Source organism: Gorilla gorilla, chromosome 4, assembly GCF_029281585.2.
Source record: "Gorilla gorilla gorilla isolate KB3781 chromosome 4, NHGRI_mGorGor1-v2.1_pri, whole genome shotgun sequence".
NCBI classification, from domain to species: domain Eukaryota; kingdom Metazoa; phylum Chordata; class Mammalia; order Primates; family Hominidae; genus Gorilla; species Gorilla gorilla.
In genome coordinates this window covers 151,260,877-151,273,032 of record NC_073228.2, presented here as the reverse complement: position 1 = coordinate 151,273,032, position 12,156 = coordinate 151,260,877, and the positions used below count along the sequence as shown (strand labels likewise).

Sequence of the window (12,156 nt, the reverse complement as noted above, 5' to 3'; positions counted from 1 at the left end):
ACACAAGTTGGAGTGTCCTTCACAGCTATTCAGGAGTGTTAAATTTCTAATCCCTTTCTTAAGGAAATCTCAGTGTGAATCTCATAGACATTTCCACTTATTCCCTTATTTCATTTTAAGTCCTGCAAAATATTGGCCATATAGATAAGAGGTTGAATGGGTTTTTTATATACATTATACTCATCAATTTGTATAAGGTGATGATTATGTCCAGGTATGGAAGTTTCTCATATATAAAATGAATGCTTATTTATGTCTGTACTTAGCAGCCAAACAACAAATCAAAGGTGACTAGAGGCTGGTTCCATGTCTCCCAGATGTCAGCAGCTTCACCTGCTGTCACGGAGCACAGAGCTGGGAATTGGCTGCCCATGTACCTGAAAGCACATTGGCTTTGGAAGGGCAGCCTGGGTCTAGCACCTAGAGCAAAGTCAAGGCCCTCCATATCAGTGAAGCGAGTCCTGTTTCTGTCCTGTCATTCCAAACCCTACAACAGGGAGAAGAAGGAATCATAACCAGAAATGATTCCCATATCCTGTCTCTTTCTAATAGAGTCTTATTTAAAATATAAATAGAACACATATAGAAAAAAATGTTTCTATCCTAAGGAGGCAATGAATTTTCACAAACCAGATACACTTAGCTAGTGTTACACTAGTTATACTAGTATAACTAGCACCCATAGAAGGAAACAGATTATCAGCACCTCAGAAACTCCTTTGTATCTAGTGATATTTTTATTGCCATTTAAATAATTTATAATTTTGTGATTAGGGTTCCAGTCACATACAGCATCCCTGAAGTCTGTCTCCTTAATAATACTAGGTCACTTCTATGGAATGCATACATCTGGTATGTGCTGATTGCATACATTATCTCAGTTCTCGCTGCCGCTGCTCTGTGTGGTTGGCATTGTTGCGCAGGTAAAGAAGCTGAAGCTCAGAGAGGTTAAGCCCCTGGCTGATCACACTTGAAGGACTGGAAAATGGTTTACTCATCATGAAGAGACCAGGGTAATCAGCATTGTTTTTGAAGTTTTTCTTAAATGCTGGTCACTGTGGAGATGTGCTGGCAAGATGGATTTCCAGCAGCAGCCAGGGGATTTCAGAGCAAAGTCTATTTTTGTTCCTTGGTTTGTTTTTTCAACCTCCCCTTAGCCCTACCACCCCACCCTCCTCCTTATTCCTGTCTCCTTTTTAGTAAAAAAGCCTCTCAGCCGCAAATCTCTATAGCCGTGGAAGGCCTTTTGGGTGAAGTTGGAGGGTGATGTAACCTTCCAAAGATAGTCATGTTGTCAAAGTGCTGAAAAACCTGTAGTGCTTGGGAGGAATGAGATCAAAGGGACCAGGACAGAGGTCCTGGGGGAGCTGAAGTGGTCAGCATGGGTGTGAAGTGGGAGGAGTGAGCACAGGAGGAGCCAGCCCCTGTTCAATTCAAGCATACCCAGACACCACCTTAAGTGATGCTGTTCAGAGAGCTGGGACCCCAGGCATAGAGACAGCTGCTCCAGAGTACAAAATTCGGGGTGCTTCAGGAAGATGTCCATATTCACATATGACTAGGGGCCTCCAAGGTCCCATCCACATGGAATAAAGTGCAGCTTGGGGGAGGCCAGCTCAGCCAGCCAAGTTCTTAGGTCTGTCTGCTGAGCTGCACCCACAATGGGCAGTGACTGGTTTGCATTATACAGCCATTGGGCATCTGCAAGCTATTTTTGGTATTTTTTTTAAGTGTTGGGCTCCACAGGCTAACCAGAATGTCATATCCATAAAAAAAGGAACTGTTGCCAATTGAATGGAAGAATGTCAAAGTCTCTGCTCTGTGCTGAATTGGACTAACTTACACAAGTTGAGAGTAGACCACTTGAGAGTAACACAGACCCTCAACTGGTTAGAAAATATTATCAACAATAATATCAGTAGCCAACCCTCAAGGGGCACTTACCTTGTTTCCGCATTAGGAATGAGCTAACTGCTTTACAAGGATGAACTCATTTAATCCTCACCACAGCCCAATGTGTCAGATCCTATTATCCTCAATTTACAGACAAGGAAACTGAGGCTTTGGGAGGTTGTGCAATGTACCCGAGGTCACCTAGCTTATAAGTGTCAGAACCAGGACTCAGAACCAGGCCATCTGAGAGAGCCTCAGCTCTCAGACCCTGCTTTGTTAATAAAACAAGGGAAAACTTCTAATTTCTTAATAAATGCCACTGGGTTGATTAGCATATTTGAAAACATGAATTCTACGTTAGGGTAAGATGGGAGAGATCAATAATAAAACAAGTCTTTGTGTTGAGAAACCTGGGAATTATTTTTGTAAGAAATGCCTCCTAAAATTAACCCTTTGCTGACCACTTACTGCTGCAGGAAAGGATTTGAGGAACCATGATGCCTAACTGCCTTGGCTGGTTATTTTAGACATAATGGTTTGCTATTGTGTTTGCCCAGAGATTCTGTCCTGAGAAGATTGAGGAGCAAAGGCTTTCATTCAGATGTCACCTTTGTGATAACCAGAGGCTAAGGAAAAAGTACTTACCCTCTGCCAGGCATTGCTCTCAGATGACAACGCTGTGCTATACTATTTTACTAGTGAGGGATAGAGGCACTGGGAAGCTGAGTAAAGTGACACAGTTAGGAAGTGGTAGATCTGAGATGTGGATATAGGCTATCTAATTCCAGATCCTGCCAAAATTATCCATAACCTGTGTGCAGCACTGCATCCTCACAGTTCGTGGAGGTGGGAGCCACCAGTTTGAGAGGTTCATGTTTCTATTGACTCCTGGAGACTTTTTCTTGCAGCTGGAAGCTGAGGCTGTGTTCCGTGCCATCACCATTGCCAGCCAAACCAATTGCCCTCTCTACGTCACAAAGGTCATGAGCAAGAGTGCAGCTGACCTCATCTCACAAGCCAGGAAAAAAGGTGATTTGTGTTTCCAAGATCTCGGAGCCCCTGATGGCACTGTGTGGCTCCTTCCCTCTCTGGTTGTCCTGTGTAATATAAATGGTGCCTACTTTGCTCATTGCCTTGCTCCCTAGGAAGCCGCTCTCCACATCCTATGTGGATGGGAGGATCCTGGGATTTCTCCCACTTGGCATTTAAGTAAACTGAGGCTCAGGAAGGTTAGGTGAGTTGTCCAAGATGACACAGCTTGAACCAGTTCTTCTGAGACTTTGTGCATCTTCCTTCTCCCCTTGATCTTTGATTTTCAGTTCACCTTGTCTGAGTTTTATAAACGGACATATCAGTCAGGATTAAATTGGGTGCAAAATTCAAAGATCCTGCTCAAACTGGCTTAAACAAACACAAGTGAATAACCAATTGTAGGTGTTTCAGGTATGGCTAGATTGAGGGGCCTCAACAATGGTTTTAGGTGTTTGTCACGCTTACTCCTTTCTTGGCTCTCTTTCCTCAGTTTGGTTTATGTTCAGTATGAACAGTCACAGAATAGATGCTGAGAGGCACCTGTTGTCCTCAATTTTTGGCAGAGAGCATGATGGGAAAGTAAAATACACCTTTTCCAGCAGGTCAAGCAAAAGTCCGTAGGAGCACTGTGACTGATCTGGCTTGGGTCATGTGCTCATCCCTGGACCAGTAAACACCCTGGGGATGATATAATCTGGCCAGGATTGAGGCCACAGTGCAGATGCAGGTCACACCTCCTGAGCCACTGAGACTAGCACAAGTTATTTTAGAGAAGGGGTTGAGTGGGTCTCCAAAGCATATTGGCCACCATGGCCTTCACGACCCTGGCTGTGTCCCTGCTCCCTGTTGACTTCTGCTTCTTTTCTCCACTGGTGTTAACTTGGGCTTCCTTTGCTTGCCTTGTGCTTAGCTAAAGTTTTCAGAGCTTTCTTTTCAGTTTCTGGTTCTCATCCTCAGTGTCAGACTCGTGGGCTCAGTTGTGAGGCTGGGTAAGGGACGAGTGCAGGTGAGAAGCTGCAGATGTGTGGCTGTGTGTTGGGTTGTGAGAGGATTTACCAGGCCCAGTGATGTGGTTGCTACTGCTGCGTGCCAGTGGCCATTCTGGTAGTGGAGAGGCCCAAGATGGGTGATTCATCTACCAAACTGGCCTGTGAAACTCCACGTGTGAGTGACTGCAGTAGCTAAAAATAGTCTCAGCTGACACTGATGGCTGAGTGTTCAGCTGCCTGGCCTTCTGGCACAGGGTGACCCTATTTTTCTTACAAGAGGGGAGGCTTTCACGTTGTCTAGACACTCTTCCTAGCTGACAGATTCTGGGGCACCTCCTTCCTTCCTCTGTTCTCCGTAGGCCTGCTGTTTTCTCCTTAGCTTTTAGAAGTTTCAACTGACATGGCGCGGTTGCTCCACTGGGTATGAGTCATTGGGCGAGAACCAGGAAAGCACCCCAGTGCTCCTCACTCATTCTTGGAGAAAAGCAAAAAAAAGAAAAAGAAGAAGTGTGTAGGAACTTCTTCTGCCCTCACCCAGTGCCACACACACACACCTCTGCCAACTGTGACCACCCACCACCCTCATGCCCTCTGCTGAGGCTGCATTCTGCCCGGGACCCATTCTTAGGGTGACCTAGGGCTGCTCGGGACAGGGTGTTTTAGTTATATGCTGGTCTTATTTCAAACTTCATGGAGAAAAATTCCTAACCCTGAGCCTTTTGGCACATAATTCTCTGGTGAGCAGAACTAGTACAGCTGTGTCTCCGGGGTGGAATGGGGGTATTATTTCAGGGATGAAAAACTGGCTGCTGAGATTGAAGTCAGTAAACAACTCATGGACCGTCATTCTCAAGGAAACACCCAAGAGCATTCTGAGCAAGACAAAGTGTAGCAGGGTTTGCACTTCCCTCCTGAGCAGGATATGGTTGAAGTCTCAATGTGTTTAGTCACCAATCATCAGGGCTCTTTAACTATATGGCTGCTCAGAATTAATATTAGAAAGCTACAATTTAACGAGGAACAGCTATGTGCCCTGCACTGACATAAATACTTTAATTTTTTTATTGTGTGGAATTCTCAAAGAACTCTGAGAAATAGGCATTTCTCAGAAATGCCCTTTTTCAGATGAAATTGCAGCACGACTTGTCCAGGATCTCCCAGCTGGGAGAGCTGGTATTCAAATCTAGATGTAATTACTATCTTAGCTTCTTTTACTCTTCCATGCTAAACATAGTCCAGAGGGAGAGTTCTTCCACTTTTAAGATTCTATTTCTTTCAATAGTAGTTGAGTGCTTGCTGTGACTTTCATTTCTTCATATCTTTATGGTCCTGTATCCTTTAGTGTGTAAGTATTTTTGGAGAGCCCTTGAATTCTCATCACTTGGATTTTTTTTTACTCTCACCCCCAAAAGCAGGGCTGTCCAATGTGAATCATTGCCATCGCTTCCTTCTTTTGCCCATGGCAGACATTACTAATCAATCATGAGTCTTTCCTACTGAGACCCCAAGCATTATTAGAATTCTTCCCTTCATGGAATTCTAGGCAACTATTACCAGTTGAATGGAGTTGAAACAAGGCAAAATCTATTTGTAATCCTGGCCATAGAGTGCAAACTTGTGGAGAATTTGACTGTGGAAGATGGAGGACCAAAGTTAAAGAAGTGCAGGGCTGTATAGGGTAGCTTTGGCCCCAGATTTTCGCATAGAGAAACTTGGTACCAACCACCTAGCTATGAGCTAGCTACCAACCACCTAGCTATGAGCTAGCATTTGCTTTCTATATCACTATTCCTTCTTCTTAAAGAAGCTAAACAGCTTAGATCAGTGTATATTCCAATAGCCTTTATCCCCTCTCCATGGTTTGGGTAGTTAGGCCTCTAATTTTTGAGGCAGAATCCAAGAAGCTAGTCTCATATTTGATGTGTCCTAGGTTATTGGGTGACTTTTACCAAGTCATCATGTTAGGAGTAACAAACATGATAAAAAAAAAATCATGAGAGTCTCTAATCCACAGGAATGGATTTTACTTTGTGGAACCAAAGCATATCATTATAATGGGAGCATCTAGCAATTCCCAGTGGTGGGTGCACATTTGGGACTTTGGGCCCCTACTGTGGGAAGGCATAACAGGTAAGGAAAGCGATATTTACCAAACATCCTCTAGGTGCCAGATGCTTCACATATGCCATATCTTTTCATTTTCACAAGCCTAAGAGGTAGACATCATCTTGTTTCATCAATTTCAGAATATATCTATTTCAGCCTTGGTATACATGGAACCCATTACTAGAGCAAGAACTGGAGCATTTTAGTATTTCTGAAATGAGGATGAATCTTGAAATCAATATGTATATTTTATTTTCTTTTGCCTCAAATTTTAACTTGCCTCAAAATTTGAGAATTAACACTGCATCTAACAACCAATGGCTTCTTTTAATCTAGAGAATACAAACTTGGTCACCTTTAGCAGATAGGAAAGCAGGGGCTTTAAAAAGGTGGGAACATGGACTTGAACCCAGGTCAGTCTGACTCTGAGACACAGTCCTGGGTAGGCTTAGCAGCTAAATTAAATAGGCTTGGCCCAGTGCAGCATATACTTTATGCTAACCCCTTGTCTGTTTCCTGCCCCTTCTAGGAAATGTAGTCTTTGGTGAGCCCATCACTGCCAGCCTCGGCATAGATGGAACCCATTATTGGAGCAAGAACTGGGCCAAGGCGGCTGCATTTGTGACATCCCCACCCCTGAGCCCTGACCCAACTACTCCGGACTACATCAACTCCTTGCTGGCCAGGTTGGTGCAGGAATGCGCAGCAGCAGGCGTTTTGTGAAAACATCTCTTGGGTCCAGCTGGGGGTTGAGGACAGGAGCAGTCCCATCTATCAACTTGACCAGAGTCTGCAGTGTGAGCAGTGTATTGGGAATTCTTTTACAGTCTTGAGCGTAGAAAGCAGGCTCTTCCCCATCCTGTTTTAAACATTAATACAGTCATAATATTAATAATGGTAATAGCAGTTAAAACCTATTATGTGCCAAGCTCTATGGTAAGACTACACTCACAATCTCATTTGTTTCTCCTAACAACTTTATGAGTGAGGCACTCTTATCAGCATTTACATATAAAGCAACTGAAGGTCAGAGAAGCTAAATCATTTGCCTAAGTTCAAATAGTTGGTCATGATGACAATCAAAATTATAGGGAGACTCCTTTGTTGCTGCCCTCTGCAGACATATAGGATCATGACATTGCTCATTTGAGTACATTTTATTTTGCTACAAAAGAGATGAGCTAATCCCACCCCCTCAGTTTCTAGATGGGGTAACTGAGCCCAGGGAGGGGAAGAAACTCATCCAAGCTCATATATCTAGTAAGAGGTAGAGGAGGGATTCCAAACCCAAATAGTCAGAGTCCAAACCCTCACAGTAGACACAAGACTCTAAGCTCCCAGTGTGCCTCCAGCCATCTCCCCTGTTCATGTGGAGCTTTTCTCCTTTGCCAGCGGGGATCTGCAGCTATCTGGGAGTGCCCACTGCACCTTCAGCACTGCCCAGAAAGCAATTGGGAAGGACAACTTCACAGCCATTCCTGAGGGCACCAATGGTGTGGAGGAGCGGATGTCTGTCATCTGGGACAAGGCTGTGGTAAGGCATGGAGGTCATGGGAGGGTGGCCAGAGCCAAAACATCCATGGGCCAGATCAGAACCTCCTGCCACCAGTTGGGCTGGTGACACTGCGAGTGCAGATGGGATCTCGTACTTGCTGAGATGTCTCTGGAACCATGTGGCTCAGGCAGTGTGGAAAATTTCCTTCTAGTGTGATGAATCCTAAGGCCTAGCATTCTGCAGGAGGCTTCCTTATCTAGGCTGTTAGGACTAGGAACCAGACATGCAACTCCTTCATCTGAGTGTACGAATAGCCTGTACTTAAAATAATAGTGAGTTAATTCTTTTTGTTTGGATAGTTTTATGACTTCTTTTGAAAGAACTGGATATAATCCTTTGAAACGATAAGCAATGAGTCTGTGTCTAGACCAAAGTCATCTTGCTTATCAAGGACGCCCTGTACTGAGGGCATGTGGTCATTCAGGCGATACAAGTGATTGTCTCTAAATGTCTTCTGGCAAGTGGCCTGTTTTATTTTCCTTGTTCACATCACAAGGACTGACGAAAGAAATAGCCATTCAAATTAAGACTTTTTCAAAGATTTTAGTAAAATCAATAATTATCTCATTATTAAGTTGATTACTGCTCTGTGTTTCATTTCAAAAATCCTAAAAACATTCTTATCAGGGTTATGTATACTACAGCCTCATTAATCTACACAGTGTAATTTCACTGAGTTTTCTTTTTATTTGCTCCCAGGAAGCTCAGAGCTAGGTTTTAAACTCAATTCTTTCCGTAAAGAGGCTTTTTGGTTTGAAAAGAGGGAAAATATAAATATTGTTGTCTGTTCTCTCACATAGTGTTTCCTTTTTCATATACTGCAGAGCAGTACGTATGTATTTATCCTGGCACTATTTGGAATAGTTCCAAGATAATATATATTTTTAAATTACCAACATGACACATGCTCAGTAAAGAATATTTGGAAACTACAGACAAGCACACACTTGAAAGAAAACAAAAATATCTCAATTCTACAACCCAGGGAACCCATTGTTATCATTTGGGTGAGGTTCTTTTGTATTTATTCTTTGCATACAACATATGCAAACACAAATACATATCTAAAGGATGGGATTATAATCACATTTGTTTTTACTGTGAACTCTCCATAATCCTTTTTGAAATTAGAAGAAGAAAATGAGTAAGTAAATGTAAGAACATATAGAAAAAAATGCATACTTCAGGGGCAGTAACTTCTAACTTAAACCATGTGTTTGCCCATTTTACCTGAGTAGTCACGACAGCCCAGCTAATTCGAGCTTGCTGAGTGAGGTTCTGTAGCTCACCAGCTTTTCAGGTGGCTCCTTTTTGTATTTCTATGCCTTTGTGGGTTGTCTTTCTCTGAGTTCAGAAGCCCTGAATTGATATATATGTAGCTATAGATATAGATATAATTTCTTATATTTCAATAGGCCACAGGGAAAATGGACGAAAACCAGTTCGTGGCTGTGACAAGCACAAACGCTGCCAAGATCTTCAACCTGTATCCCCGCAAGGGAAGAATATCTGTGGGTTCTGACAGCGACCTCGTCATCTGGGATCCAGATGCTGTGAAGATCGTCTCTGCCAAGAACCACCAGTCTGTAAGGCCCGCTCTGGTGGGAGTGGAGTAGAATGGAGAATGCATGCAAGGAACTTGGTCAGGAGAAATATGTTTATGTGGTGTGCCAGGGTAGTTAGACTAGGACGGGTTGCAATAATAATCCATCCCCTAAATCTCAGTGGCTCAAAACCTCAACTGTGTTTCTCCTGCTTTCCAAAGCAGATGGGCTCTGCCCATTCCAGTCACTCAGGGACAGAGGCCAATAGAGGCTTCCTCTCTACATATGTTTTCATGGTTGCTGAGACAGGGGAACATGACCTGCTGAATGGTCTACTGGCTCTGAAAGCATCCCCTAGACGTGGTGTACATCACTGCCTCTCACATGGCACTGGTCTTAGCCAGTCCTGTGGCCATACCTAACTTCCGGAAGTCAGGACGTGCAATGATCCTTTGTGCCTGGAAAGAGAAAGAATAGGAAATAACTGGTAAACAGCACTGATGACTTCCTCATGATGAGTTTCACATGGAGGATGATAATTAAAGTGCAGTACCTAACAGAAACGGGCTCGACACTGTTGTTAAAAATAGTTAATATTTTTAAGCACTTATGTTTCAGGCACTGTGCTTTTAATTCGCTGGATTTCCATAGTAGTCTTCTACAGGTAGGGACTATTATCCTCCATTTTATAGATTAAAAATTGGAGGTACAGAAAAATTAAATAATTTGTGCAGCAAGCAAATGGTGAAGCTAGCATTGAAACCCAGACAAGCTGACTCTAAACTGATGTTCTTAATTATTGGCAGTACAGTAATGCCCCTTGCTGGTTGAGTAAATGAAGGAGGTAGGGAGAAATCCCATTTTCGGTGGCAATGGCCTTTGCTTAAATATTGTGTCATCTCATGTTATTTAATTTGGAGCTAGAGGGACCTAAAGGCCACATAACCTCTCTGCCCACCTGCTCAATACAAGACAGTGATGTACAGCATCCTGGATAGTTATCCAGCTTCTCTTTGAACACTACCCAAGACAAAAGTTGACTTCCACTTGAGGACCTTATTAAAGACCAGACACTTCTTTTTGCTAGGAAGTTTAGTCTTGTCTTAGTAAATCTGTCTCCGGTGCCTTCTACCCACTGGATGCTTGCAGATGCATGGTGAGCTTTTCCTGGCTTACCTGGTGAATCAGCAGCAAATGACACTGAAGGTCTCAAGGAGAGAAGGTACTTTCCTCTTTCTCCTCTTTCTATACCCTTACTGTGGCTTTGCTTCTCACCCCTGCCTCTAGGCGGCAGAGTACAACATCTTTGAAGGGATGGAGCTGCGTGGGGCTCCTCTGGTTGTCATCTGCCAGGGCAAGATCATGCTGGAAGATGGCAACCTGCACGTGACCCAGGGGGCTGGCCGCTTCATACCCTGCAGCCCGTTCTCCGACTATGTCTACAAGCGCATTAAAGCACGGAGGAAGGTAAAAAGCAGGGGAGCTCTGAGGTGGTGCAGGAGCTTTGTGTTCCACTCACGCTCAGAGATAGTAACCATGAACACAGGGCACTGTGATCTCTAGACTCTCACAGAGAAATTCAGTGACAGTCTTGTCCCCAAGAACAACTACACAGACTTAATGTACTATTAAAGAGGGTGTTGAAAATTTTTGTTCAAAGAGAGCTTTTTTTCCCAAATGACTTTTCCCACATTTTTATAGTACTTTATTAAAAATAATTTAAATTCGAATAATTCAAAATAAGGCCAGTGTATTTTTTTAAAAAATAAATGACTCTTAAAGTCTGAAGGTGAGAACCGAGAATCCACACCGACACATCCCTGTGTCATTCTGTCCAGTGCTGCTCCACAGGGGCAAACACTTATAACATTTTAGCTACTGTATTTTCAATAAAACTTTCTCTGATTTTATATGTAAACACACGCAGAGATATGTGTGTATATATATAGGTCTATAGATACATACACGTGTGCAAATGTGTGCATGTGTATAAAAAATGGAGGTGCAGAGAAATTAAATATATATTTACAATATATGTATTATATTTATATATACTTAATATATAAATATAGGATAATATATAAATATATAAATAAACATTTATATATTTATATTGTATTGTGTATTGTATTATAACAATACAATAAATATAATTAAAAACAAAAATGCGTATAAATAAATATATTCACATATTTATATTTATTGTATTTATTGTATTATACTTTCTATACACACACTATATATATATATACACACACATATACAGATATACGTATATATATGTGTTTGTATATATATGTGTATTAGCCCTACCCTAGGATTGTGGAATTTGAGCTCCACACTCCAGTTTGGGCCTAATAGAGAAGGAGACTTCCCCAATATTGACCCTTTATTTCTATGAGTGTGATTTAGATTCTGAAACCAGGGAAGTGTTGATGATGTAGAGTTCTTGGTTTTGGGGAGTACAGATACAGTCATCACATCACTAGAATCATTAGCATCTGCACATTTGATGGGCTCAGCTTCTGTGCTGGCATTTGAGTCACTAACAGGGAAGGAGGCTCTGACAGGACTTCTTGTGATGATCCATCCTGCACGGTCAGGCTCCTCTGGCAGCGCGTCCTCATTGCCTCCCCTCTGGCCAAAGTTAAGAAATGGGTGGAGGTTGTGTGCCGCTGCCATGGGTGGTCTTGCAGTGTTTGTCCAGTTGACTGTAAGCCCCTTTGCAGGAGGTACCGTGTTTCCCATGGCCAAAGGCCCTAGTGCCTGGCACAAGGCCTAGCAGAGCATGTGCTGGGTGGAAGTTGCTGGCTGGCTCCACAGTCCCAGGGCAAGTTCACAGCCACAGACAGAGGTCAGTGGGTCAGACCACAGACACTCACTTCAAGGCCTGCCCACCCTGGTGTGTGCTGAAGAGTGTGAGGGTGGAGCTCCCATGTGATCCCATCCTGGCCAGGACCTGTGACCTCGTGTCATGACCTACCCTTCCTATCCCTCTGCTCCAGCTGTACTGCTGTTCTTCTATTTCATAATCACT

At 43.1% G+C, this 12,156-nt stretch overlaps 1 protein-coding gene across 2 annotated transcripts in view; it reads left to right on the top strand.

The window, feature by feature from the left end:
- The window catches only part of DPYSL3 (dihydropyrimidinase like 3), a 118,742-nt gene that overhangs the window by 101,314 nt on the left and 5,272 nt on the right, over window positions 1-12,156 (top strand). For both annotated transcript variants that reach the window (XM_004042763.5, XM_004042764.5), the window contains exons 8-12: window positions 2,802-2,922; window positions 6,550-6,706; window positions 7,413-7,554; window positions 8,991-9,161; window positions 10,407-10,586. In XM_004042763.5, the coding sequence (XP_004042811.1) occupies window positions 2,802-2,922; window positions 6,550-6,706; window positions 7,413-7,554; window positions 8,991-9,161; window positions 10,407-10,586 (771 nt within the window). The remainder of the gene's footprint in view (window positions 1-2,801; window positions 2,923-6,549; window positions 6,707-7,412; window positions 7,555-8,990; window positions 9,162-10,406; window positions 10,587-12,156) is intronic.